Source organism: Mesoplodon bidens (assembly GCF_964165515.1).
Source record: "Mesoplodon bidens genome assembly, chromosome: 7".
Taxonomy (NCBI): Eukaryota; Metazoa; Chordata; class Mammalia; order Artiodactyla; family Ziphiidae; genus Mesoplodon; species Mesoplodon bidens.
The window spans coordinates 49,319,711-49,346,753 of NC_138164.1; the positions used below are offsets into that span (position 1 = coordinate 49,319,711).

The window sequence follows — 27,043 nt, forward strand, 5'->3', positions numbered from 1 at the left end:
CTGAATGTTGCTACCCCCATTTTCTTGTCATTTCTGTTTGCATGAAGTGTTTTCCATCCCCTCACTTTTGATCCATATGTGTCCTTTGCCCTCAAATGGGTCTCTTATAGGCAGTATATCGTAGGCTCTTGGTTTTTGTTTTTGCTTTTGTTTTTGTTTCATCAAATCTACCACTCTGCCTTTTGATTGGCACATTAAGTCCATTGAGATTTCAGACAGCTATTGATATATATTTATTGCCACTTTAAACCTTGTTTTCCAGTTGATTTTGTATTTCTTATTTGTTCCTCTTTTTTTTCTTTTTGGTTTTTCTTTTGTGGTTGATGGTTTTCTTTTTTATTATGCTTGTGTTTTCTTCTTTTTGTTTTCTTGTGAGTCTATTATATGTTTTTGATTTGTGGTTATCCTGTTTTTCAAGTATGCTAACCCATCACCATACCTACTTTGTTTTTTTTCCTTATCTTACTGCATTAGCTAGAATGTCCAGTATGATGTTGAAAAGGAGTGATGAGAGACAATATCCTTGCCTTGTACCTGATCTTTTGTGAAATCTTTGAGTTTCTTAGCTTCATAGACAACGTTAGCTGTAGTTTTTTGTAGATAATCTTGATCAAGTTGAGGAAATTTCCCTTTATTCCTAGTTTATTGAAAGTTTTTTTTAAATCATGAAAGGATATTGTATTTTATCAAGTGCTTTTTCTGCATATATTGACATGATCGTGTAATTCTTTTAGCCTCTTATGTAATGGATTTCAAAACCTTCTTGAATTGCATAAAATCATATCACAATAGTAATAAATCTTTCAGAAATATTCATAGATTTTTGTGATACTTTCAAACAACGATATTGGTAAACCAGCTCTGTGGAAAAAAAAAAAAACACCACAAAGCATCTTGTAGCATCTTCCAATTTATGTGGTATAAATACTCTCAGTATTTCCAGTTACAAGGTACCAAATGAGCTCACTGAATGTGGAGTTGGGAGGAATTCCTTACAGCTGTCCCTTGTGAGCTGGTATAAGCCAACTCCAGCACACCACTACTTTCAAGTATAATTTTGAAGAGGTATTTTTCAGTAAAACCTCATCTGAGGATACTGTTTACCATGAGGTTAAAGAAGAGCAAGCCAAGGGAAACTGAGTTCCTGGGACTTTGGAAACCTTTTGATTTCTCAGTAAATTACTCAGAAATTAACCCATTTATGCAGCTATGAAGACAATATACTTTCTATGCAGTTTTAATAGTTGAGAAAGTTTTTGTGGCATGAAAACTTGGGAAGCAAGAAGTTAGCCTAAGACATAATTTAATCAGAAAATTCAAGACACATTTCATGTAATTTCATTTATTAAAGAATAAAACTAGAACTTCCAGTATATTCTGTCCAACTATGAAATGCATTTAAAATTTTTAGAAAGAACAATTCCAACTTTAAAAAAAAAAGGAAAACTGCTGGACAGTTAAAATACTCTTGTTATCAGATTTTGTTTTTTAAAAAATGAAGCAAGGTTATATAGTGAGAGTAGAGAAAGCAAAAGGAAGTGAAATCACCCATGACAATCTGTCATATTAGCGATTATGCATTTCAACATCTGCAACTGAAAAGTCACAGAAGTCAAAAAATAAAAACAAAAAAGACTCCCAAGGACCACAAACTACCTGATGATGTTGCTATAATGTTTAGCCCTCTGTTAATTTCACATAAAAAATAAATTAAGTATAAATAAGGAGGTGAGGGGGCTGGTGTGTGGTCAGGTGCGTTAACAGGTATGTACTCAGAGGGGGCTTGAGAATGAGGCCAAATGCCTTTTGTCGCCCATACTTGCTACACAAAACTCTCCTCCATGTTGCTGCAGAGTAAGAAAGAGTCCACAAGCCGGGGCTGGACCAGCTGCTGGAAGTCAGAGTCCTGGAGGCCTTCAGGACAGACCCCAGCCAATCTACGCAGAGCAGCCTGAGGAGAAAACAGAAGAGATCAGACTGGGCCTTCAACTTCCCTGAGAGATGCATTTCAGTAAGTGGCTCATTTACCAGCCAATCTGAGCTGATCATCACCTTGACATCTTAGTGCTATGGTCCTTTTTGTCACTTGGTCACCACAGCAACCTTATTACATAGTCACCTGATTTCAATGGTACCTTGGTCACTAAAGGAGATGTCATCTGAAAGTTTTCATGATCTTAATAGTCTTGCCATCTAGGTTTTTCAGTCATCTTAGGAAACTGATTGTTTTGAAGATCTATCATTTTAAGGATTTGGTCAATTTAGTGACATATTTAAGTTCAAGATTTATCTTAGAGACTGGAACTGCCAGAAGCATCAGTGGAATTATATTCTCATTTCCAGGTCTCTATAGAAACCTTAGAACAGCAAGAGCTATTCATTTATCCATAAATTCAGCAAGGTTCTGAGTAAAGCATTTTGAGATGGGAAGGAGGGGAGAGAGAGAGAAGAAGGAGGGTCATAAAGTCGAAGGAAATGGAATTTCTGCCACCAAGATGGGGATGAACAGGAAAGAGAAGTGCAGGCAGAATGAAACTACTGCCCAGGTCCCCATACACTGAGTGTTGCACTCTTCCCTGAGTACGCCATCTTGTTTTACATCCATGTGCCCTTGCTCAGATCTTTCCCATGATATGAAACCCCACCCCAACTGTTTTTTAGGTGTTTATTCCCACACCAGACTCTAAGCTCCTCAAGGATAGAGACTGTTTTATTTTTCTCTGTATCTACAAAGGTATGCTGAAAAAAAAACCGAACAAATGTTGACTTCTACTGCTAGAGTAACCTGAAACTATAAACATGAGCTGTGTACCTACCTAGACTTCTTTGCCAGTTAGCTGAGGCCATGCATACTAAGTGACCAATGAATATTAATTCCTTCCATCTTTCTCAAGCCTGAACAGAGCAAGGAGCAAGGTGGGAGCTTAAGGATGCCCTTCCCTTGGGAAACAAAGAGAGAGGGGACTATCTTGAGTGGCAGAAGAAGCAAAGAAGGAGGAATGCCCACTATTACTGAGTGTCTACATAGTATCTCATTTAATCCCCACAGGGTACAGCAAGGTAAGTATCATGATATCCAATTTAGAAATAAGGAGACAGACTCAGAGAGCAAAAGTGGCCTTCCCAAGATCACACAGCAGCCCAACTCCAGGGCCCTCATACCTATACACACAGAGACAGGATGCTGCAAGCCCAGAACACTAGGTTATAATGAGTTCAAGGCAAACATATAGCTCATTACCTAGACATGAGAAGTAATCTATTGCTGAGAAATCGCCAAGTTGGTGAAAAGAGAGGTTGGCTTAAGTTGTCTGTTGGACTAACAGAAACTGCCATGTCCAAGCTGGTTCAAGGAGAAGGGATATGCATCTCTGTTCACATGACCAGCGTCTTGGACACTGGTGGCAGGAAGGAGACTCCAGGAGACTGTCTCTAACTAGTGTGTCTTGCCTCTCCTGGGGTATGATTTCCCCAAGGGCTAAAAGGCTGAACTCCACTGCACTTTCTGATTCCTCTGGGCTCCAACTGGGAGAAATAACCTTACTGCCTTTGAGTTGTTACAGTAAAAATGGAACCAGGGATCTTCCACAGATATGAGAATATAAAACCATCGATGTATTTTACATCATCAAGCATAAAAATAAAGCAAAAGAGAGGGAAGAAAAAAAGAGAGACAAAGAAATAGATAGAAAATAAACCCATGAAAAGAGAAAATGTAAAAGAAGAAAATAATAGAGAGACAGAAAAAAAGAGACAGCATCAGAAAAACAGAATCAGAAGGAACTATTAAAAGAGAGAGGGCTTCCCCGGTGGCGCAGTGGTTAAGAATCCGCCTGCCAATGCAGGGGACACGGGTTCGAGCCCTGGTCCAGGAAGATCCCACATGCCACGGAGCAACTAAGCCCATGCGCCACAACTACTGAGCCTGAGCTGTAGAGCCCTCAAGCCACAACTACTGAGCCTGTGAGCCACAACTATTGAAGCCCATGTGCCTAGAGCCCATGCTCTGCAACAAGAGAAGTCAACGCACTGAGAAGCCCATTCACCAAAATGAAAAGTAGCCCCCTCTCGCTGCAACTAGAGAAAGCCCATGCACAGCAATGAAGACCCAACGCAGCCAAAAATTAATTCATTCATTAATTTTTAAAAAAAGAGAAAGAGAGATGAACTTGGGAAAGAAAAGAGACCAAGCAAAACAGGGAGATCAAGAGAGAAAGAGATGGTATCAGAGAAAAAGAGAGCACACCCTGAGGGTGGGAGGATAATAGGAGAGAGACAGGAGGAGGTGAAGAGGTAGCAGAGATGGGGGAGAGGACTAAGGGGATAAAATGAATGGGGGAGGGGAAAGAAGGAGAGAGAAACATCGCTAAGGGAGGAGGCAACCTCTAGACAGAAAAGCAAAAGCAAAACACAAGAGAGAACTAGAAACAGACCCAAAAAACTACGAAGGCAAATAGATACCCTCCTCTCCCCAGGGTCCTCAGAAAGTGTGCAGGGTTCATCATGAACCCAAATGGTCTCAGAGCACCCCCTCCTCAGCACCCAGGAGCTCAAAGGATCCTTCACCCTTCTGAAGCCTTTTACTTGGCCTCCACTTTCCTCAGAAGGTTAACAACCTTCCCAGCATCTCATTCCCAGACAGTCTGAAAACACGCAAGAATTAAACAAGCCCCGTAGCCCACTGACAGCCGCTTCATTAAGGAAAGATCAATTCTGTTTGCAAGAGGCAATCCATGCTGTCACTTTTCCAGATGTGGGAGATGATAAATGAAATGTCCTCCCTTCACCTGAATAGAGTCTTTGAAACCGGGAAGAAGGCTTGGGGAGGGGCAGGAGAGTTAGCCTCCAACTCCATCCGCCAGGCCAGGCTCCAAGCAGCCCCCATCTCACCAGCCAGGGGGCTGCACTCAAGTATGGAGCCCCTTCTGGGAGACAAATCACAAACACCCACCAACACTGGAGGCTGGGGGATGAGCGGACAAGTCCATCAGTCCCTCAGCCAGGCAAGGAACAGTCACCAAACCCAAGGTCCCATGGAGATACAAGAGCTGGAATAGGGACCCAGCCATAAGAAGGTTCCAGGGTAGAGGGGGAGAAATACAGATCCCCTCCCATGAGCCAAGGTAGCATGACTAGGGCCACAAGACATAAGGGGAGAAAGCATGGCTGGAAACAAGATGATCAGGGCAAAAATTCAAGACATTCAGCATCAGGCAGGCCTGTGTGTGAATTCCAAAAGCCTCCCCTTATAAGACCTAAAACACAGGATAACACAACATGCTTCCTGCTGGGGAAAACAAAATCCGAGCAGGCAGGTCCAAGCAGCAGAGAACTCCCAGGAAGTCTCAAGGAGGAGGATTTTGATATGAGCCTTGAAGGCGGTGCTGGCAGAGCTATAGAGCGGACATCTGCTTGGGACAAGGGCCAAAGCACAGTGTCAGGGTGGTTCAGGGCATTCTGACCCGAGCTGGATAGGGCCTGGAAGCAGTGGACAGCCTTCAGACCCCAGGTGGGTCAGAGCCAGGCTGTGAAGGGTTAAGCTTGTGGACAGTAGGCCATAGGGAACCAGGGAAGGGGTGCTCATGGAAAGCTCATGATTGTAAACTGTCATGAGGAAAATGAGGCCAGCAGCCACATGAAGGATGGATTCAGAAGGAAGGGGCTCTATTCAGCATCCAACAACCTGTCCACAAGGAGAAATGTAATCCCTTTACCACCAAACAGTCCTTCAAGTGATTGAAAATAGAGGCCAAGCCCTTCTGTGTGCTCTCCTTCAAACTAAGGATAAAAATGGAAAAGGACAAGCCCACGTGTCTAAAAGGAGCTTTATAGTTTCTCAACATTTTCTCAGGCCTATTCAGTGTCAGGCAGTTGCTGGCTGCCCAAGTTGTGAAGATAAGGTAGTTGGGGCCAATGATTATGTGTTTGCCAGGTATTAACTGTCTCCATTTACTCACTAGACCAGACAAAATTAAGGTCTGTGAACTTGCATGAAAAAAATTACATCTTTACATTCACTGCCCTCTAACCGAAACAGCCTTTCCTTCAGCTGTGTGTGAATGTAGCAACAGATCAAGATGTCTCAGCGATGCCTCTTACTTGTTTACCAATAGAAATCACAGACACTTTTGTAACGGAGCAGGACACTATGGGGCCTTCCTGGAACAGCATCCCCCTCCATACCCTCTACCTGTCTCTTGTCTGTAGAAAAACTTTAGTCTCCTAGGCTTCCCCGAGTTCCAAAGAGTACATTTAATCAGAGAAGTGAGAAAATGCAGAAAGAAAGGAAAACAGTCAAGCAAGACAAACTAATAAGAGTTTAGCCATTAAACAAAGTCAAGGACCTTTAGTTCCTCCTCAGGGGATATAGATAAAATTCTGAGCCATGTCTTTTGAACTCTTTTACAGGTACTGAAACCTCCACCAGGTGGAAGAAGTTAACTGTATGCTGCCCACATAGACCCCAGACCTGTTGGAACCAGAAGGTTGATGATGCTGACTCCTGATTTACCTCATCACCAACCAATCAGAAGGATGTCCATGAGCTGGTCACACACCCCACAACCCCCCTCCCTTACCCTGTCTTTAAGGAACTTTCCCTGAAAGGCTTCGGAGAGTTTGGGCCTTTTAAGCCCTATCTACCTGGACTCCTCACTTGGCAACCTGCAGTACCCACTGCACTTTCCTTCACCACAACCTGGTCTCAGTCGATTGGCTTTACTGTGCGTGGGTAAGCAGACCCAAGTTTGATTCAGTAAATTACAGTTTTTGGAGGTACCTTCAATATTATTTATGCTCATTGCTAGTGAAGACTTGAGGCTAGCTTTTATTTAAGGAGCTAATTTAAAAGTATATATATATATATATATATATATATATATATATTAACATATCACCTGCTTTGATAGTCTAATAATTATTTTAATATGATGGTTTTCCTTTTAATTCTATATATTTTACTTTATACATTTAAAACCTAATACTGAGAAGGGGTCCATAAGCTTCTCCAGATCACTCAAGGCACAGAAAGGGTGAAGGTTGTTCTGCATGTACCAGAATAAAAGGCCCATCAGAGCTGAAATTTTTGTCTTTTTTTCCCCCACATCTGTATCCCCAAAGCCCAGAAGAGCGCATGGCTCATAGAATCAGTTAGCAAATATTTATTGAATAAAATTTACAGCATTTAGTGACCTACCTAATGTCACATAGCTCATTAATGGTAAAACCAAGACAGGTGTGTCTGACTGTAATGCCTGCTACTCCTACCACCATACAATGCCTGTCAGGAGCTCCCAGAAATGGGATGAGCTCAGTTAAAAAAAAAAAAAAAAAAAAGGATGGGGTGAGAAGGGGCTTTCTTGTGAAACAGCTTGAAAGACCTCTAGATCCATCCCTTCTCCTGCACAGTCTTTGAGGACAAATCAAAGATCTGGCACCCCCTTCTGGAAGTTAGAGGGCTTTTACAATGGGCTTCCCTGCTCCTGGATGCTTCCAGCTGCTCTGCTGTAGGATTTAATACAGCCCAGCAGGGAGGATATAGAGACAAGTCATGTGTTCCCCGTCTGATGCTGCTGGTACTTTCATGGTGGACCCAAGCATCAAGAAGTTGGGTGGAGGGCTTCCCTGGTGGCGCAGTGGTTGAGAGTCCGCCTGCCGATGCAGGGGACACGGGTTCGTGCCCCGGTCTGGGAAGATCCCACATGCCGCAGAGCGGCTAGGCCCGTGAGCCATGGCTGCTGAGCCTGCGCATCCGGAGCCTGTGCTCTGCAAGGGGAGAGGCCACAACAGTGAGAGGCCCGCCTACCGCAAAAAAAAAAAAAAAAAAAAAAAAAAAAAGAAGTTGGGTGGAGACCTCCCAGGATGTCCTAGCTTGGTTGGGGGTGAAGATCCTGGGGACTGGCCGAATAATCCTCTGTCCTGTTCTGTCCTGTCCTACTCCACAAAGGAGGAGGGAGCTACGAAGCTGGAAGAGAACCAATAGAGGGGCTCTATCTGAAGAGGAAAGGAGGCTTTCTAACAGTGTCCGCTTTGGAACAGGCAGAAGACATCTTACCCTAGCTACCACATGCTGCAAGCACCATAGCATCACCACCACCCAGCATCCTGCCAGCTGGGCCCCTCTGGTCTAGACCTGCTGTTAGATCCCCCAGGACCTCAAAGGTACTAAATGTGTGGTAATGGGGGTTCCCCAGGCCTCTGCCTTTCACATATATGACCTCATATAATTTTCATCACAATCTTATGAATTAAGTGAAACAAGTATTACTCTTTTAAGGAGAAAAATGGAAATCCAGAATAAGTTGTCTGGCTTACCCAAGCCTGTCGTGGCAGAGCCTGTTCCCCTGGTCCCTGGTCTGCAACCCCAAAGCCCAGGAAGAAAGCTGGGGGAAGACTGGAAACTCACCAGGCAGGCCACCAGCACGGCGTCACTGCTGTTCCTCTTGGAGGGTGAGCGACAGAGTTCAATGAGGCGGGACATACCTGCGTGAGACACGGGGGGACCCTCACACACAGGTCGGGGTGGGCGTGGCCAGGCCTGACCCAGAGGCGCTCCCATCTCTCACACACAGTCCTCTGCACGGGGTCCTGTGGAGGGAGATGGCTGCCAATCAGCAGGGAAGAGGGCTAAACCTCCCTGAGGAGCTTGTCGGGGAGACTTTCTGCTCCCTCAGGTGTGAATGGACCCTGGTCAGGGCCAGGATGAGCTGGAGCATCAAAACCAAAGCCCTAAGCACCAGAACATTGGCCAGGATGGAGTTCAACCACAGTGTGGAGGAATGAGCCACAGAAGATATTGCAGGTCTTCCTGAGAAAGAACTTCCCATGCAGGTTCTTCTGATTTTACCAGCTATAGTTAACATTTACATCTTTATCAGTGGAACTTCCTAGTACCTCTCCACCCCCAACTGCCCATTTGAGTCAGAAAATGTATTGTGGCTAAAATTATAGAAGACTACAGATTGAGTGCACTAATATTTCCTAAGCCTTTACAGAGGAAAGTGAAATAAATGACTTAGCTTTTCAACGCAAATTGACTTTTTCCAACTCTAACAATGGAAAAAAAAAACTCATTATAAGATAGTAATGAAAGGTATGCAGACAGATTCTGTATGTATGTATTTATCCTCCATAAAGTCATTTTGGAGCCAGAACTCTCTGCCACCTCTTGCTGTCCTTCAAGTGCCTGGATGGTCGGCAACACTGCCATCTCCTGCCTCTACTTGGGTGCCCTGTCCTAGCCCTCCAGCCGAATAACTACTGGAGCCACAGCTGAAGAGTTACCTCCTTGTTACATTATTTGAACCACCCAGATAAGTGTGGGCTACTTCCTCTGTGTGCCAATTGTGCCACTGACATCCTTTTAGCATCGCTCTGTGATACTCGAGTGTACATTTTTCTTTCCATATCCGCCACCTCCATTAGGCTATAGGCCGCTGTGGTTAGGACGCGGTTATAATCAGTGTTATATGCCCAGCGCTCAGAACAGAGCCTACCACAGAGTGAGTGCTTTGGAAACATTTGTTGGGTAAATAAGTGACTGACTGACTGAATGAATGAGTGATTTAATGAAAGAGTTAATGGTGGATAAATGACGTAATGAATGAGTTAATGAATGAATGAACAAAAGGATGAACTCATGAGTGAATGAATGTGTGGATAAGTAAACAAATGAGTACGCAAATAAATGAGTAAATGAATGAATGAGAAAATGAATGAGTGAATGGGGTCCTTGTTAACAGGAAGCCTACAAGTGAGTCACTCTTCTGGCCAAATTAAACCTCTCTAGACTCCTCCTCTCTCTTGCTTCAGCCCCAGGGGAAAGGAGGCTAAGTTGGGGCTTCACCCTGGGCCCCCATGCCAGCATCTCCCAGCACAGTCGGCCCTGCTCTGAGTCCTCTGTCACCACCGCCACCATGAAATCAGGACCGCCCCCAGCTCCGGCGCCCCTCTCCGCCCCTGACACAGCCAGCACCACTTACAACTCAGCCGCACGGCCTCCCGTGCCACATCTGGGTCTCGGCTGAGACGGGCCAGGGTCACTGCAGCCTTCTGCTGGACTCGCTCGCAGGCCGCCACCTCGGCGGGGGTCCCAGACCTTGGCTTCTCAGACAGCAGGCCCATGATAAGCTGCACCCCTGGGTGGAAAGCAATGAACAGTTGGTAGCTGCCCAAGCAGAGAGACTTCCTCTAGGGGCCAGCTGCATGGAGCTGCAGGCTCAAGCAAAGGCTGTCGTGATGACTCGGGGCTCTCAACCACAGGAGGAACTTGGACAAGTCCTCCTCTTCTTCTCCTTCTGCCCTGGGGGAGTCTCTGATTCCACCTACCAAGTCACTACGCCCCTGGAAGGGACATCTGGAGGATATCCTTTTAATTTCCTTTAAATGCTATTACTGAGCTTTTACTACATCCCTGATGCTGTGCTAAATACACAGTAAATGCACGAACCCTAAAACCTCCCAATAGCCTCATAAACTAAGTACTATATAATAATTCACTTTGAGGCACAGAGAGAGGTGAAGTATCTTGCCCAGGGTCACACAGTAAGTAGCTGTAGAGCTGGTATCAGAACTCAGATAATCTGGTTACCCTCCATCACCTCTTCACCTCCGATGCTGGTTGCATCTGAGACAGGTCCAGAGGTAATGGGTACCCCGTGTGGGAGGTGACCCAAACCTAGACTGGATAATCACTAGATCAAATGTTTTAGAGGGGTATCATGTACTGGAAGAGAGTTAAGTAGTTGGACCGAGACATTTAGGCTTGAATTTGGTCAGCTGAGAACCTCTTCACCCTTCCCTGAAGCCAGATCTGTCCTCTGACTGGCCTACAAAACCACACCCACATCCACTCCCACGTCATGCCTTTGCCCATCTAATTCTTTCTGCAGGGGATGTCCTTTTGCCTCTCACTCTCCATCTAAATCATTCCCATCCTGCAGATTGTAGTAAAAGTCCATCTTCTGTGGGAGGTATTCCTCAGCTGCCCCAGCCCACACCCTTCTTTCCTGCACAGCGTGGCACTTGCCAGCCTAGAAATTCAACCAAATATGGCCCACAGGTGTATTTTTGCTTTTTTTCTTGCTTTACACAGTGTCTCATTTTTAAAGAAGTTTTTGCTAATATGCAAATTGAGAGATTTCCATAAAAATCCAGATTTCTGTCACCTGAAAAATTACTTCCTGATCTGAGAACACTGGGCCCACATTTCTGCATAACAACAATTTGCTGAAAGCTTATTATAAGCTTACTCTTTTAAATGAGATTGATCCAGTCCATGTTGAGCCCACGTCATCCGTTTATATCACCTGTGTGGGTCCTGCAGGCATCTAAGTTTGCAACCTGTAACTTAGACCATAGAATCCGAAGGGTCCTTAGAGTTCTTCTAGCCCAACCCCTGCCTCTCTCCCCCATTTCACAGACGAGTACCTGAGGTGTAGAGAGAGGAAGTGACTTCTCAAGTTCACATAGGAGTCACTTCCAGGCTAGTACCTCAGTCATGTGCCTCTCCAAATCTTACTTGAACCAGATGCAATTTCTAAGCCTCCTAGATCCCAGTTCAGGGGGCAGTGAGTAACTTAGTTGTGGACCCTGAGGTTATTCAGTCCTGAGGAGGGGCCATTTCTCTCTCTGGTGAGCTGTGTAAGTGCCCCATTTCTCCCTCCTACAGCCTCAGGGAATGCTGCAGGCCCTGCCTTTCTTAGCCCCTATTGGCTCTGCCACCACAAACTCTGATCCTGGGGCAAGGGACTTCTCTCCAAACCCCCTCCCTGGCCACTGAATGGAACACAGTCTTCTGGCTTCTTATGCCCACAATGTCCCTAAGACAAAGTCATAGCTATTAACGTCCTGAGTATATATGGCATGGCCTATAGGGACATAAACAGGGGGCACCAAAATGACAACTGCAGGAAGTGCCACAAGATTAAGAAACTTTACTAATTCCTCCAGGTCAAGGTTCCCATAAAGAAGCCATTTTCCAAATCCCAGCTTCGTACCTAGACAAAAAATTTCTCATATACGACCAGGTGAGCACCATGGGGGCAAGGATTTTTGTCCACTTCCTGAATGGGTATATCCAAAGTATTCAGAATAGTGCTTAGCTCAAATATTTGGGAATGAATATCAAATGAATGAATGTGAATGTATTCATGTTAGAAGCCTTACAAATGTATAAAAAACAAAGTTTCCTTTAAATGTATACCTTATAAGTCTTATCTAGAAAAAGATAAGATACAATGAATTTAGGGTTGCCTACAAAATCCAGAATGTGTTTCCTAAGTTCTGGCCAGGCTCAGTGCCACAAAAGTTGCCTGAGGGTTGTGGGCAGTTACAGCTTAGAGACCAGGTCCCAAGGCCATCTTCCCTCCTCAACATTCTCTCCAGCTCAGCCCAGCCCCTGAGGGAGAAGCAAAACTAGCTGAAAGGGCAATACTGATGCTACTGGATTGACAAATAAGAGCTTGGACTGCGCTGGCCTGCCTCCCAGTGTAAGGGTGACCAGTGGTCAGAGTTTCTGACCTTCCATTATGGCCCATTCATCCAGCTCCCCACCACCACCACTCACACACAGTTTAGGGCAGGACAGAGACAAAATCCCCAGGCTTCAGGACAAAGCATGTCAGAGTCTCAAGCATTCTGGTGGGAGGACTTCCTTTCAAAGCACAGTGAGGCTTGCCCTCTCCAGACCAAGGAATTCTACTGTCTTCCAGTGATCCCTGGCTGCATCACCCCCACTGTTGGTCCCTCCAATCCTGACCCACTTTGGTAAATAGTTTCTTCATCAAACTCTCTTCATTTAAACCCTATGAGATGGCCACTGTTTCCTGAAAGAGCAGATACATATAGCACAGAGCTCATTCTGTGCCTGACGCTCTTCTAACATGCTTTATATTAATCCCCGCATCATCCCTGTGAGGTAGATATTACTATTGTTCCCATTTTGCAGGTGGAAGAATGGAGGTCACAAAACTAGTAAATAACAGAGTCAGGATTCAAGCCCAGGCAATCATTTCCAGTCTTCACAGTCTCAACCACTATGCCCTCCTTCCTCTGCTGCATTACTTTACTGCAGATGTCACGCTTTTGTCATGTTATCACTTTTGTCCAGTTGGGGTCTCCTTCTAGACTGTGTGAGATACTCTAGAACAAAGGCAAGGACTTAACTTACCTCTGTGTTCTCACTGTCCAGCACAACGCCAAGAACCTAGTAGGTCTCAATAACTTTACTGAATGAGCCAGTCAATAGCACTTGGTAAACCATAAAATCCTCCACAGATGCCAGATACTCCAATCCCAAATCCACTGGCCTATGGAGACCCACTCCCACTGACCACTTGAACTACAGGCTCTGGGTGTTGAAGGAACAGGCCACAAAAGACACCCCTTCAGCCTCTCAGCCTCAGCCAGCTCAACAAAGTTTCTCATTATTAGCTCAATCACATAAAATTAACACAAAATGATGTCTTTCAATTAGTAATAGAGCAATGGGGGATGGGGGATGTGTACGTGTGTTAAAACAGCGGGGCAACCAGGGAGAAGGGGCTTAACAGGCGCAGAGGCAGCTGCCTAGGCTCCCAGCACACTCCTCCTCATTAGCATCTCTTGGTTTCCAACTGGTTGCTGATTGCTCTCCTATTTCTCAGTCACAGGAAGCCCTCACCACTTTGTTCCCAGCTGCAAGGCAGCCAGCTGACCTGCCCTCCAGTGGAGACCTCTTAGATCGGCTTCCGGGCACCTCATCCGAACCTTGGTGACACCCTCCACATGAAGTGGGAGTAAGGGAGCAAGAGGAAAAAGATGCTCTCAGATGAGGCATCAAGGGATGCAGCTGCCCTGACCTGATCCCCCACCCTTCGGCTTTCCACTGTGGCCAAACCCAATATGATGAGAATGATTTAAAGTTGGAATGCATCCTTTGTAGGAATAGATTTTTACTTCTGGATCATAATGAAATCTGTCTTCCCTTCACCACCCTAACTGAAATAGCCAACTGCCACCCTCCTACCTTGGGTTTACCTTATCTTCTTCCCTGCTTTACTTTCTGCATCTGATGTTCTCTTCTTTTGTTCCATGTCTGCCTCCCACTAGATTGAAGGCCCGTGGAAGCAAGAAAACACTTACATGTTGGCCCACTTGCCCACATAAGCACACATTCATGTGCTCCTGCAAGTGTGGAGACCCACATGCACAAATACATAGGCCTTCACACAAACACAAAGGCACAAGGTCCCATAGAGCCACATAACTTGTACAGCATGCACACCACTGAAAAGACATACCGTTCTCCTGAATGATGTCAGAGGCACACTGCTCTAGGACAGACATGTTTGCCAAGATGGTCACAATCTGGAAAAGAGGATTGAGAAGCTAAGAAAATGGGAACACCTGTGCTGACAGGTGAGCCAGGCGCTACAAAGCTTCCCCTTAGCCCGTGACTCCTTATGGTCCACCTGGCCCATCCTTCCGTGGTACTTTCTTCCATCCTCATGGGCTTCTGCCACTTAGATGTGTTTCCCCAGTGACTGATGCCCATTCTTCAGCATGTGGCTCTGGGATGGCCCCCAGGGGCCCCAGGACACTGCAGGTGAGAACAGGGTCACCTGAGTGAAGATGGAGCCTCTATCATCTTTCTGCAGGGTCCCTTGGCCCCAGGCCCTGAAATTCATACAGAACTGGCAGATTTCTGGCTAACCCCTGCCCTGGATTGGGTTCCCTCCAATCCCAGCTTCTTGCCCTGATACTGAACCCCACCTACTTTCAACCCAAAATGAATGGAGACTAAGGTTAAGATAGAGATCATGACTAGGAAACTGAAGGCAGCATTACACCGTAAGCTTCAGGTATCGTATGGAATCTGATGAGAGTTCATGCTCAGCTACACTTTATAAGCCTGTGAGCTGCAAGCCTTGTTTGTCAGGCATGGCTGAAGGGCTCTGCCTGTAGGAAAGGGATGCTGACATCAGGTAAACACAGACCCTTGGTTACAGCCTCATGGGCTGAGCAGCCAACAGCCCACCCCAACCCCGCCCCCTGGCACAGTCAAGTTTGCACAGAGAACTCACAGCACAAAACTGGATTAAGGATGGTCCAGCAAGGGACCTCCTACAGACCCCAAACTGTAGAGGGTGCCAAATACCACTGGAATATGTTGGAAACGTGGCACCTGTTAACTCAGATGCCACCCATGACACTGCTCCTAACATTAAATTTAGCAAAATGAAAATCCACCCACTTCCATGGAAGTGGACAGCACTCTCAAGTGGTAATTAAAATCAATAATAAAATAAAATAACACTTTTTCTTTGGTGCAGGCCTATCTCTCTTGAAAGATTTCTTCAAAGCCTGTCACATGGTATAACTGCAGGCTGTGCCAGTTAACAGTCTCCTGACACAGTTCAGGCAGCTTAGTTCTGAAACTGAATAATGCGTAGTAATGTGATGGATGTTGACCAACAAAGCCTATTACCTAGATTTTAATTGGTTCAACATTGGCATATTACTCTGGATAATAAACACATGTAACAAATTTCTATAAGAAGGGGAAAGTTTGCCACATTTATAGAATATCTATCTCCTCCGTTCCCCACTAAACACATGCTAGAAAGGGATACACCTCCTTAGGCTGCTGTGGCATCCATATGTATCAGCCCTTCCATCTCGGACCTGGTAAGGGGCCTGGGTGGGTAAGTATGATGGGCTGGGTGGCCAGGGGAGGGACAGGACTTATACCAAAAGCTTCATCCTGAAGGCCACTCTGCACCACCAGATATTTTATGAGGGGAGTGACAAACTCCTATTTGCATTTTAGAAAGGTAATAGGACTGAAGGAGGTTTAGTCCTTGGAAGCTCTTTTTTCCTACCCTTTTAGGATTGTGAGTGTTTGTGGACTGAGTGAAAGGAGTTAGAAGAAAAATACAGGTAGAAGATGCAGTCAAAAAATAGAAGCTTCCCAAGGGATTTCCCTGGTGGCCCACTGGTTAAGAATCCACCTGCCGACGCAGGCAACACAGGCGACACACGTTCGAGCCCCGGTCCAGGAAGACCCCACGTGCCACGGAGCAACTAAGCCCGTGAGCCACAACTACTGAGCCCGTGTGCCACAGCTATTGAAGCCTGCACGCCTATAGAGCCCATGCTCCGCAACGAGAGGCTACCGCATTGAGAAGCCCAAGCATCGCAACGAAGAGTAGCCCCTGCTTGACACAACTAGAGAAAGCCTGCACACAGCAGCAAAGACCCAACGCAGCCAAAAATAAATAAATAAATAAATAAATTTATTTTAAAAAAGAAAAAGCATCAAATATTCAATGGCATTTTGTTTAAAAAATAAAAAATAGAAGGTTCCCAATAGGCATAAAGTGTGCAGTCTTATGAGGAAGGAGACACAAGGCCAAGCCTGTACCAAACTGCAGTTCACTTGGCCTTCTCTGGGCTGTGAGCAGTAGCAGGGGACACAGGCTCTGTTCTCACCACTAAGGGACAGCTCCACTCCAACCATCACCAGCCTGGCCACTGAATAAAGATGGTTGCTTGACATACAGAACCAAAAGAGAAGGAAGTAAGGGAGGGAGGGAGGGAGGGAGGAAGGAAAGAAGGAAAAGAAAGGCGACATAAAAAAGGAAAAGGAGGGCTTCCCTGGTGGCGCAGTGGTTGAGAGTCCACCTGCCGATGCAGGGGACACGGGTTTGTGGCCTGGTCCGGGAAGATCCCACATGCCGCGGAGCGGCTGGGCCCGTGAGCCATGGCCGCTGAGCCTGTACGTCCGGAGCCTGTGCTCCGCAATGGGAGAGGCCACAACAGTGAGAGGCCCGCGTACCGCAAAAAAAGAAAAAAAAAAAGAGGAAAAGGAAACCTTTGTCTGCAGCATCAGGTTCATTACACTGCAATTATTAGCTGTGTCACAGGCACAGGTAGGTCTTTGTGTCAGACTAATTTAGATCCTGTTAATGAAAATTACTTCCTCTTTACAGAACCTGTACCCCATGTGGTTTTCTGAGGTGCAGATGAAGTATTCAATTAAGCACAATTTGAATAAATGCCAATTATGCCCTGCTTTGAGTTCCCCCTTTGAAACATCCTTGTATGTGCCCTGGTATAGACACGAAGGCAGATCAACAATGTTTCTCTTCACAGTCAAGCCCAGGGATGGGATTTTAGGGACAACTGGTTTACCTTGTTGGCTACAAGATAGCAGTGCTATCAGTGGAGAGAGTACAGGAGCCAGACAAACAGTCTTCCCCTGGCCCGGGCTAAGTCATTCCTGTCTGATGGTTTTTAATTAAGTCCTATTCCTCCTGAGTGAGAGGCTACTGATCCCTCCGTAGTTATTTGGGGAATCATAGGGTATCAGCCTCAAGAGAGGTTCTAGGTAAGAGGCAGTGTAGCATAGTGGCTAAGTGCATGGACCAACCTATTCCAAATCTTGGCTCTGTCATTATTTTCCATCTGACCTTGACCATGTTACTTAACCTTTCTGTGCCTTGGTTAATGAGGTATATTCATTTTCTATTGCTGCTAAAATAAATTACCACAAACTTAGTGGCTTAAAACAACACAATTTTATCTTGCAATTCTGGGAGTCAGAAGTCCTAATTGGGTCTTATGGAGCTAAAATCAAGGTGTTGACGGAGCTGCATTCCTTCTGGTGGGTTTAGGGGAGAAGCTATGTCCTTACCTTTCCCAGTTTCTAGAAGCTACTCACACTGCTTGGCTCCTGGCACCCCATTGCTCTGACCTCTGCTTCCTCAGTCACATCTTATTCTCTTTGACTCTGACCCTTCTGCCTTCTTCTTATAAGAATCCCTGTGGTTACACTGGGCCCACATGGATAATCCAGGATAATGTTCCTATACCAAGACCCTTAATCATATCTGAAAATATCTCTTTCACCATGTAAGGTAGCCTATTCACAGGTTTGGGGAGGGGGCATTATTTGGCCTACTACCAAAGATAAAAATAAGATAATAAGACTGTGATAGGTATTAAGGGACAATGTTTTGTCAAGCACCCAGATCATTTGTTAAATAAAATGAATACTATTTGGCCCCAGGGAACAGAGTCTGAAAGGACCCAGGCCTTGAAAGATTGTGTCAAGAACCATCCAGCACAACACCCAGTGTTGCCAAGATGTCAGGCTGATGTGAGATCCCTCCCAAAGGGAGGCAAGGTACCAGAACAGGAGAAGCCCTTCCCAGCAGAGAACCCAACAAACTTTGTGCTCATTACTTTCTGTGGCATTTTAAAATCGTTTTTCCTCTGGCCTCCCAAAGACCTTAGGAACATTGAGGCAAATAGCAAATTGAGGGCTTCCCTGGTGGCTCAGTGGTTGGGAGTCCGCCTGCCGATGCAGGGGACCCGGGTTCATGCCCCGGTCCAGGAGGATCCCCCATGCCATGGAGCGGCTGGGTCCGTGAGCCATGGCCGCTGGGCCCGCGCATCCAGAGCCTGTGCTCTGCAACGGGAGAGGCTGCAACAGTGAGAGGCCCGCATACCGCAAAAAAAAGAAAAAAAGCAAATTGAACCAGAGTAACAGGGGCAATCCCATGTCACTGACTCAAGAAGAAATGCCCCCATGTGGTAAGAGGGAGGATGGCAAAGCCTTTGACAATAGCAGACACGTGGAGGAAAAGGTTTACTCTGTGCTTGTTCCGGGAACACCTGGCCACAAACCAATCTCAGGCTCATCTCACATCCTTAACAACGGCTCAGCAGTCTGCCCTGATCACACCTGGACTCTACCTCTGTGCCTTTCCTTTGCTCTGTCATAAACTAACACTGAGGACCATACCACTTAAAAGACAAGTGAGGAATACCCAGGATACCCAAATAGAGACAGGTGCTCTGATCCGATACAGCTTATAATGCAGAAAATCTGACATACATTTAATGAAAAGTTATGATTGCTTTTATGCTGTGCAGTAATTAGGACAAAAAGGCCAAGAGTTCATGGAACTGAAATTAGAATTACTCTTTAACTACTGATGGAATATTGAGATTTCTACTGTCACTGTGTTAACTCTCTAAAGCTCTGGCAACCATGCCAACCTCAGCCCTGAGACCAGCCAGCAGAGGAAGTCCCACGCTTCTCTGTCCTGCCCTCTTCCCTCCACACCACTTCCTCCATCGAAGAGCAGAAAGAATCAAGACAAGAACAGTGGTCTGAAGGATGAAGGGCTCGGAGAGAGGGAGGGTGTGGTCTCTTTGAACACACTTTCTCCCTCAAGGCCAGCGAGGCAAGGGGGTCCAGGAGAAGGCCCAGCCCGCTCCCTCCCTCTGATAGGCGTGATCAGGGCCCCAGGAGCTGGGAGGGCTGGACAAGCGTGGAAACCAGGAGGGCACCTTCCTAGGCCCCGAGACAGACACTGCTCCCACCCTCTGGTCCCTGGTCTTCTCACAGGCCTGGCTTTCCCTCCTCACTACCAAAGGCATGGGACTGGAGGGCTGAGCTCTGGGTTTAGAAGAGAGAGCCACAAAGGCCATAAAAATGCCTTAGATGTAGGTCCCAAGCTGTTGGTAAACTAAACCAAAACACTCTCCCTGGGGATTGCATCGAGTTTGAGGTGTCAGTCTCACAGTATTAGAGAGCATGGAAATGCCAGACCATGTTCTCTGGGCTTAGTTTTCCCTTGGCTTTATAGGGAGAGGTTCCTGAAGCAAATCAGGACTGGGTGCTGTGATCCTGGGTTCCTCCAAGCCTCTCTGGATTGGTAGATATGCATATATAGTCATATGCAAACAAACTCCACTGCTTTAAGTGGCTTATAGTCTCTCTCTCTCTCTCTCTCACACACACACACACACACACACACACACACACACACGCATGCACACATACACAGTACAACTTGCAGAAACTGACACACAGATTGAAACAACACACACCATGCATTGACTCATGCCACATTACACTCACCACCACATTAACCACATTTCCTGACCCTACCTTCCTGCCCCAATCAGATTCCTGACAGTCTCTGTCTGGACCCATCCCAATCTCTGGTTCTATCAGAGACCCCTGGCCTGCTCATTACTGAGTATCTCTTTGGTTCTAACTACTTTACGAGCATTATGCCATCTAATCATCATAATGACACAAGGAGGGAGAAAATATTAGTATCCCTATTTCACAGATGAGGGAATTGTGGCTCAGAGAGGTTAAGCAATTTGTCTAAGGTCACACAGCTAGGAAATGGAGTCAGGATTTGAACTTAGGTCTTCCTGAACCCAAAGCCTGTACTGTTTCTACCATGTCATATATGTATGTGATAGGGCTGTATAAACTATAGAGGGCTTTTGCAATGTAAGTCAAAATTGCAATCCCTGGTAACTGACATTTCTGATAAACGGACTCCTGATAATGGTATTCACAGCGAGGGCTCAGAAATGCTACAAAATCTGGACATTCTAAAATGCCAAGCAGACAATGTGTCTTCATGGGAAGTGAATATACCAGCACCGTTCACCTCTGTGAAAGCAATTAATTTCTAAAGGCCATAAAGTCATGTTCAGTGAAAGTCTCTGCTGTGGCTTAGACAGGATAACCGCATCCCTTTCACCCTAGGTTGTCACAGCTCGACAGACAGGGCAGAGGTGAGCCAGTCCTTTCCCCTCACCCTATTATCATGCCTGTAGCTGGATGTCCTGGGCAGCATGACCCCTAAAAAATACCTCCTGGGGATGAAAACACAGGCTACAAAGGGCTTGTTAGGCAGGAAGTGCTTCTGGATGCCTGACCACATCCAGCTCCCCTAGATTAGCAGAGGGGCATGGAAGAGCTGCTTAATTTGTTGGACAAATTAATTGGACTCAGTTTGCTGGGTTGATGGAGGGGTTCTCGCTGAGATGTTCAAAGGGAGGCGGACAAATATAGATCCAAGACCCAGTGGCTCTGCACAGCACTGGCGTCACTGGCAGACGCATTACCGGAAGCCTCACGGGCATTTAATCTCCTAAGTGTTTCAGGAGGCGGTAAGCACTTCAGAGTCTAATTCATCTTCTTTGTCTTCATTACTGGGAGCCCTCTGATCACCTTAATCCTCCCTCTGCCAAAGGAAAGAGCCATTTGTTTCTTTAATGGGTCTTCTCTCACTAGCTAAGTGGTTGCTCTGAGTCAGGGCTGAAGGTGAGGCCATCCTGAGGACAGAGAAGAAGTGCCTGGCTCAGCCTGGGGCGGTGGGAAGCGGGGGTGGGGGTGGGGGGAGATGGAAGGATGACGGAGACAGGGCGGTGGGAGAGTGTGGCAGGAAAACGCCTGACTCCAGATTCAGAAGGAACTGCCATCTGCATAGAGCTTGACTACATTCTCCATTCTCTCCCCACCCTGAGCCCCTCCTTCCTAGGAATCAGTGAGGTTCCAAGAGGGGGCCAGTCACTCCTCAGGATGAAAAAGGGTCTGTACACATAGAGCCACGGGATGTCTAAGCTGGAGGAGACCATCCCACTTTACAGATAAGGACACTCCCCTCTGAAGGTTCCCCATTCAGGACTGAGTACCACACATTCAAAGGCCAATAATAATAACAGACAGTGGCTTCCATTTATTTCCTAGTTTCTGTGTGCCAGCAACTGTACCAAAAGTTTGTATTAGTTTATTCAAGTCTTATTTTATCTCTGTGAAGTATGTATTATTCAACCCCATTCACAGATGAGAAAAGTGAGGCTCAGAGTGAATTGCCCAGAGTTACATGATTATGTAGTAGAGAAGCTTTAACCGCATGTCATCTGATCCCCTAACCCCTGTTCTTACTGCCTCACTACTGGATTTTGTATGAAATGACCAGAGTTGGCTACAGGAGAGGTACTTGAAAGGAAAGGGACCTAAAATCGTGTCAGGTAGGTGAGAGACCCAGCAACTGGAGGCGTCTAGCTGAAGAAGAGAAGAGAAGGAACAAGGCCGATCATGCAGAGTGAGCCCTCCAGTCCCACGCCCCACAGCCAAGGACAGTGACTGCAAAGGGCCAGCCCCGCTCAGGAGCCAAGCAGCCAACAGCCAGCCCAGTGAGCCACCACTCCTGATCTGTTTGTACTGCCATACCTTGTCCTTATGGGGCTTGTCCAACTAAGAAGTGAGAGATTGAACAGGAAAGGAAGTCTGGAACTCCATCATGCAAGGCTTGGAAGCCCAAACTGAAGGTTTTGGATAATTCACTATCTGTGCTATTCCTTGCAACACCAAGTTTGAAAAATAATGATAGTCATCACTTACAGAGGACTTAGTAGGGACAAAGCATTCTATCAGGTCCTTTACATGTATTATCTCACTTGCCCTCACAAAGACCCTGCAAGGTAGATGATAAAACCAACACCCAGGAGGCTGTGACTTCCCAAAGTCACCCAATTAATAAATGGCCCCAGACAAGACTGACATTCAGTCTCTCTGACTCCATAGCTCCACTACCTCCTCTTCATTTTCAGAGATGGCAGCAGATACGAGTCAAAGACCAAGGTCTATGTCAGGCCAGGATTCAGTGCTGGCTAGCTGAATGTCAACCATATGATTTGGGGGATACTCTCTTGAGCCTCAATACTCTTTTTTTTTTTTTTTTTTTTTTTGCAGTACGCGGGCCTCTCACTGTTGTGGCCTCTCCTGTTGCGGAGCACAGGCTCCGGATGCGCAGGCTCAGTGGCCATGGCTCACGGGCCCAGCCGCTCCGCGGCGTGTGGGATCTTCCTGGACCGGGGCACGAACCCGTGTCTCCTGCATCGGCAGGCAGACTCTCAACCACTGCGCCACCAGGGAAGCCCACCTCAATACTCTTATCTGTAAAATGCAGCAGATATTATCAGCCTCACAATATTAGTAGAATCTTCATATGCAAATGCTTATATACTAGAAATTCTCTCTGAATGGGAGTTTCTATGGTTGGCTGCCTTTCCACAGGTGATTCTAAAGACAAGAAAGAACTGATGAAGTGCCATCCTACTTCTTCCCTTTCACGTCCTAAACAAGCATTTATAGAATTTCGCCAAGGGTGCCAGCTCTGGGCTAGAGGCCTGAAGAAATCCTGGGGAAGTATAGAACACGGACCACGCCCTCAGGGGGATAAACATGAAATAACTGGAAAGGAATAAATATCATTGGAAAAGTCAACACTGCATTGTGAGGTGTGGTCTCCAAGAAAAGGATGATCCCAGGGAGCTGGGGCCATCTGGGAAGGCTTTCCCAGAGTTGCTGGGGTAGGAACTGGCACATGAAGCTGTGGCAGCTTTGACTGGATGATGAGGCTGGAAGAAAGAGGTGGGGCTGGGGAGCTGGGTTGCAGACAGGGATGAGCTGAGTTGGAGGCTGGAGGATCATCTAACACAGTGTCCAGGCACCTGGTTGAACTTACAGAGAACTAAAACCCACCAATCCACTGCCCCCACCTCTGGAAGAGAAATGGGAGGCTGAGTACAGCAGGGGTGGGACAGGATGGAATTCCATAACCTCAGAACTCAAAGGCCATTGAAAACCCCCTCATTCAATGTTTTCAAACACATTTAGTAGTAAAATCCTTTTTCCCCAAACAAGACTTTACATGGAGCTCAAATATACAGAAAAAAAAAAAAAAAAAAAAACTGTGACTGATATAGGGGTTGAGGCCCAGAAGCAAGGCTCTGCTCCCAGACCCTGTTTCACAGAGGCAGAGAAAGGAAGAAACTCGCTGCAGGTATAATGTCAGACAGGCAGGTGCCCACACGGCTGGATACAGACTTTGGAGGAGGTCCAGGGATCTTCCCATGGCACCTCTCTGCCTCTTAGGATGGACAGGTCTGGATGGAGATGGAGGAAGTCTCTCTAGTGGTTGGGATGGGAGAGGAGGCTGGGAATGGGCTTGTGGAGATGCTCCAAGGGCAACAAGGCATGTTGAAAACATATTCCTTTACCTTCCCCCAGATTGCTACTAACAGGACCGACAGTGAGCTGCAGCCATGCTGCCCCCCAGAACCTAAGCCCTGGCCTCCTGCCCTCTGACTTCACGCTTACAGGTTCTGGGCCTAGTCCCCCCTGAGCTGCTCACCTGGTCCCGGGTGTAAGGCGTGTCTACTCTCTGCTTGTCGCTGCAGGCCTCCAGGAGGACGCGGATGGCCTTCAGTTGCAGGAGCATCTCACAGGCCATCGTGTCAAAGAAGGTGATGTTGGCAAGGGCCGCAGAGGCCAGCAGGAAGACTTCCCCAGACGAGGCCTCTTGGCACAGCTCTGGATGGTGAAGAGGAAGAAAACAGCTTCACTGCCGAGCGCTTTTGTATCAGTTACCTCATTTGGTTTCCACAATAGCTCTGGGAGAAAATGTGGGCAGGTGTTATAATTCCCATTTTACAGCTGAAGAAAGTAGTTACTGGAGAGGGAAAGGTATCTTCCTACATAAGTAGCAGGGCTGGCATTTGAAACCTTATATGTGCATCCTAATCACTCCATCCAACAGGTATTTACTGAGTGAACACTATGTAGTCAGCACCCTGGTGTTTTGGGATGGGCCGGCGAACAAAACAGGTCAGGTCTTTGCTTCTGTTAAGCTTACATCCTACTAGTGGGCAAGACAAAATGAATTTTTAAAAAGTTAATATAAATAACTGCAAACTAATAAATGTGAAGGAGGAAATAAACAAGTGCTAAGACGGAGAATAACTAGAGGCCCATTGGGTGCGTAAGGAAGGTCTCCCTAAGAAAGTGACTTTACTGCTGAGACCTGAGGGGAAAAAAAAATGAAGCAGTCATGAGAATATTGTGGGGAAGAGCATGTTCCAAGCCAAAGGAACAGAACGTACAAAGGCCCTGAGGCAGGAAAGAGCTCCTAGTCCATGTGTGTGTCTCCAGTAGCGTACACTAGACCTGCTGAATTTGCCTTGAAGAAGAGGCTGAAGTTAAAACATAAAAACACTACCTCTTGGGGCTTCCCTGGTGGCACAGTGGTTGAGAGTCCGCCTGCCGATGCAGGGGACACGAGTTTGTGCCCCGGCCCAGGAAGATCCCACATGCCGCGGAGCGGCTGGGCCCGTGAGCCATGGTCGTTGAGCCTGCGCACCTGGAGCCTGTGCTCCACAACAGCAGAGGCCACAACAGTGAGAGACTCACATACCACAAAAAAAACAAAACAAACAAACAAACACTACCTCTCCAGCTGCCATCAGCAAAGTTTCAGGATTTCCTTTTGGTCCCAGGATAAGGGTCACCTGGCTGCAGGAAAGTCCTACACCAAGCCCCTGAATGTCAGGCTCTTTCTCTCTGATCCTAGTGGCCGTTACCCAATCCTAACCATATACCCCCACTCACCATCTGTAATTGTACTGAGGGTCTTTAAGGAGGAGAGGACCATCCCCAAACCCTGCATCCCTTCCCCACCTAACACATTCCCCCATGGGCTCCACATGACCTAGAATGGACTCCTGCTTTGGAGAAGGCATAAAAGGATCCATGGTGCTGCCCACCCAACCCAATGGACCTGACTTCTGACCCTCAGCTCCAACTTGACCACTAATCAAGGTGCTTCCTGGGTCCAGGCCCCTCCTACTGACAGCACCTCTATGAAAATACAGGGAGAGAAGCCATACTTCAAGAAAACAGCCACAAGAGAGAAAGAAAGCTTTAGGGGCAGAGTTGAGCTGTGTTCTATCCTGATCTCTAGTTCTTGCTTCCAAAGAGTCTACTTCTAGGTTCTGGCATTAAACCTGGCACCTCTTGGCACCTTCCAGGGCATGCAGTTTCTGGTCCCTGCCTTTACAGGGACAGAAAATAGCATTCGTTGAACCCCTGTAGTGTGTCTTACACAGTGCCATTAATTTCTGAGCACCCTTAGCGCAGAAAGTGGTCGCCTTCATTTAGATAGAGAAGCTGGTAGTAGCAGAAGCAGCTACCTCCGATTGAGTGTTAATTCTGTGCCAGGCACTGCTGTACATTCTTTACCTCACTAACTCATTCCATCCTCACAACAACCCAATTTTTATCACAATTTTATAGATGTAGGAACAGAAGATTCAAATGTTAAATGATTTTCCCAAAACTGTGGACCTGAGGAATGATGGTAATTTGGGAGGGAGGGGGCTGGAATACAACTGCTTGACCCCAAAGTCCCCACTCTTTCTACATTCCAGGCTGCCTCTTGTCTCTAGGCCTCTTTGCCTCATTCCCAGTGATGCTCCTGTAGATCTAATTTCATTTCTATCAGGAGGGCAATGCCTGCTTCTGGCAATGCTGCTCCCCACAGCCCAGGTGTGACTATTAAAATACTTAGCATCTCGACCTAGCCACCCTGGGCTGGGGCAGCACATTAGCCAAGGAATTAAGAACTCTGATTTCCCCTTTCCAATGACTGCTTTATCCTCTGATTTGGGGGGAATCATGAGGGTCAGCCCTTCCACGCCATCTCCCTACGTCCAGGGTTTGGGGTAAGACCATACAACTCACAGCCCACTTTGTTGCAAAATTTCTTCTAGGTCCGAACACCCACCCTCATTCTTATGAGTCACCATTACTGCCAACACAGCAATTATTAACACAACCATCTAAGTGCCTTTTAATTTTAATGCGCATTTATTTGAACTACAGGCTGAATCACCTGGGATGTGTTAGGAAGATTAAATTGAGGATTCCAGTGACTCATTTATAAATGTTTCCAGGGAATGGCAAGAAATTGGAGGACTATTTCCCACCAAAGAACAGAGCTCTGGCTACCTGCCCAGAAGATAAATCCCATCTGCTGACGCTCAGAGCAGACTCCACCACGCATCTTCATCAGGGTGAAATAAGTAGGGAGACTCCTCTTCTCTGGGGAGAAATCCAGCCCGGGCAAAGTAGAAATGGACATATGGCAATAATGAAAGGTTGTTTGGAATATATATGTTTTGATTTAGTATTTGCTATCATTTATAAACTGGGAGGTTTTCCATAAAACTTAGGATTTCTGTCTTTTTTTTAATTGGCCTTTCCTACATGGCAACAATGAACTGGAATTTATCAGTGATTGCCCCTCTTTAGTCACTGCACGTGCTTTTAAATTCAATACAGGACTTAAATCTCCTTATTTTCTTCTTCCATCTGGCCTCTTCACCTCATTTATGTTTCCTG

The 27,043-nt window shown here is 46.4% G+C and overlaps 1 protein-coding gene across 4 annotated transcripts in view; it reads right to left on the reverse strand.

Moving 5' to 3' along the window:
- Positions 1 to 1,406: 1,406 nt before the first annotated feature.
- Positions 1,407 to 27,043, reverse strand: part of INSC (INSC spindle orientation adaptor protein) — a 125,539-nt gene continuing 99,902 nt past the window's right edge. For 2 of the 4 annotated variants that reach the window (XM_081238865.1, XM_081238864.1), the window contains exons 9-14: positions 24,000 to 24,178; positions 14,280 to 14,346; positions 9,981 to 10,136; positions 8,405 to 8,481; positions 7,196 to 7,308; positions 1,407 to 1,951 (exon numbers count right to left, since the gene is read on the reverse strand). In XM_081238865.1, the coding sequence (XP_081094991.1) occupies positions 1,711 to 1,951; positions 7,196 to 7,308; positions 8,405 to 8,481; positions 9,981 to 10,136; positions 14,280 to 14,346; positions 24,000 to 24,178 (833 nt within the window). In that variant the 3' untranslated portion in view covers positions 1,407 to 1,710. The remainder of the gene's footprint in view (positions 1,952 to 7,195; positions 7,309 to 8,404; positions 8,482 to 9,980; positions 10,137 to 14,279; positions 14,347 to 23,999; positions 24,179 to 27,043) is intronic. The other 2 variants (XM_081238867.1, XM_081238866.1) reach the window with 1 other exon arrangement.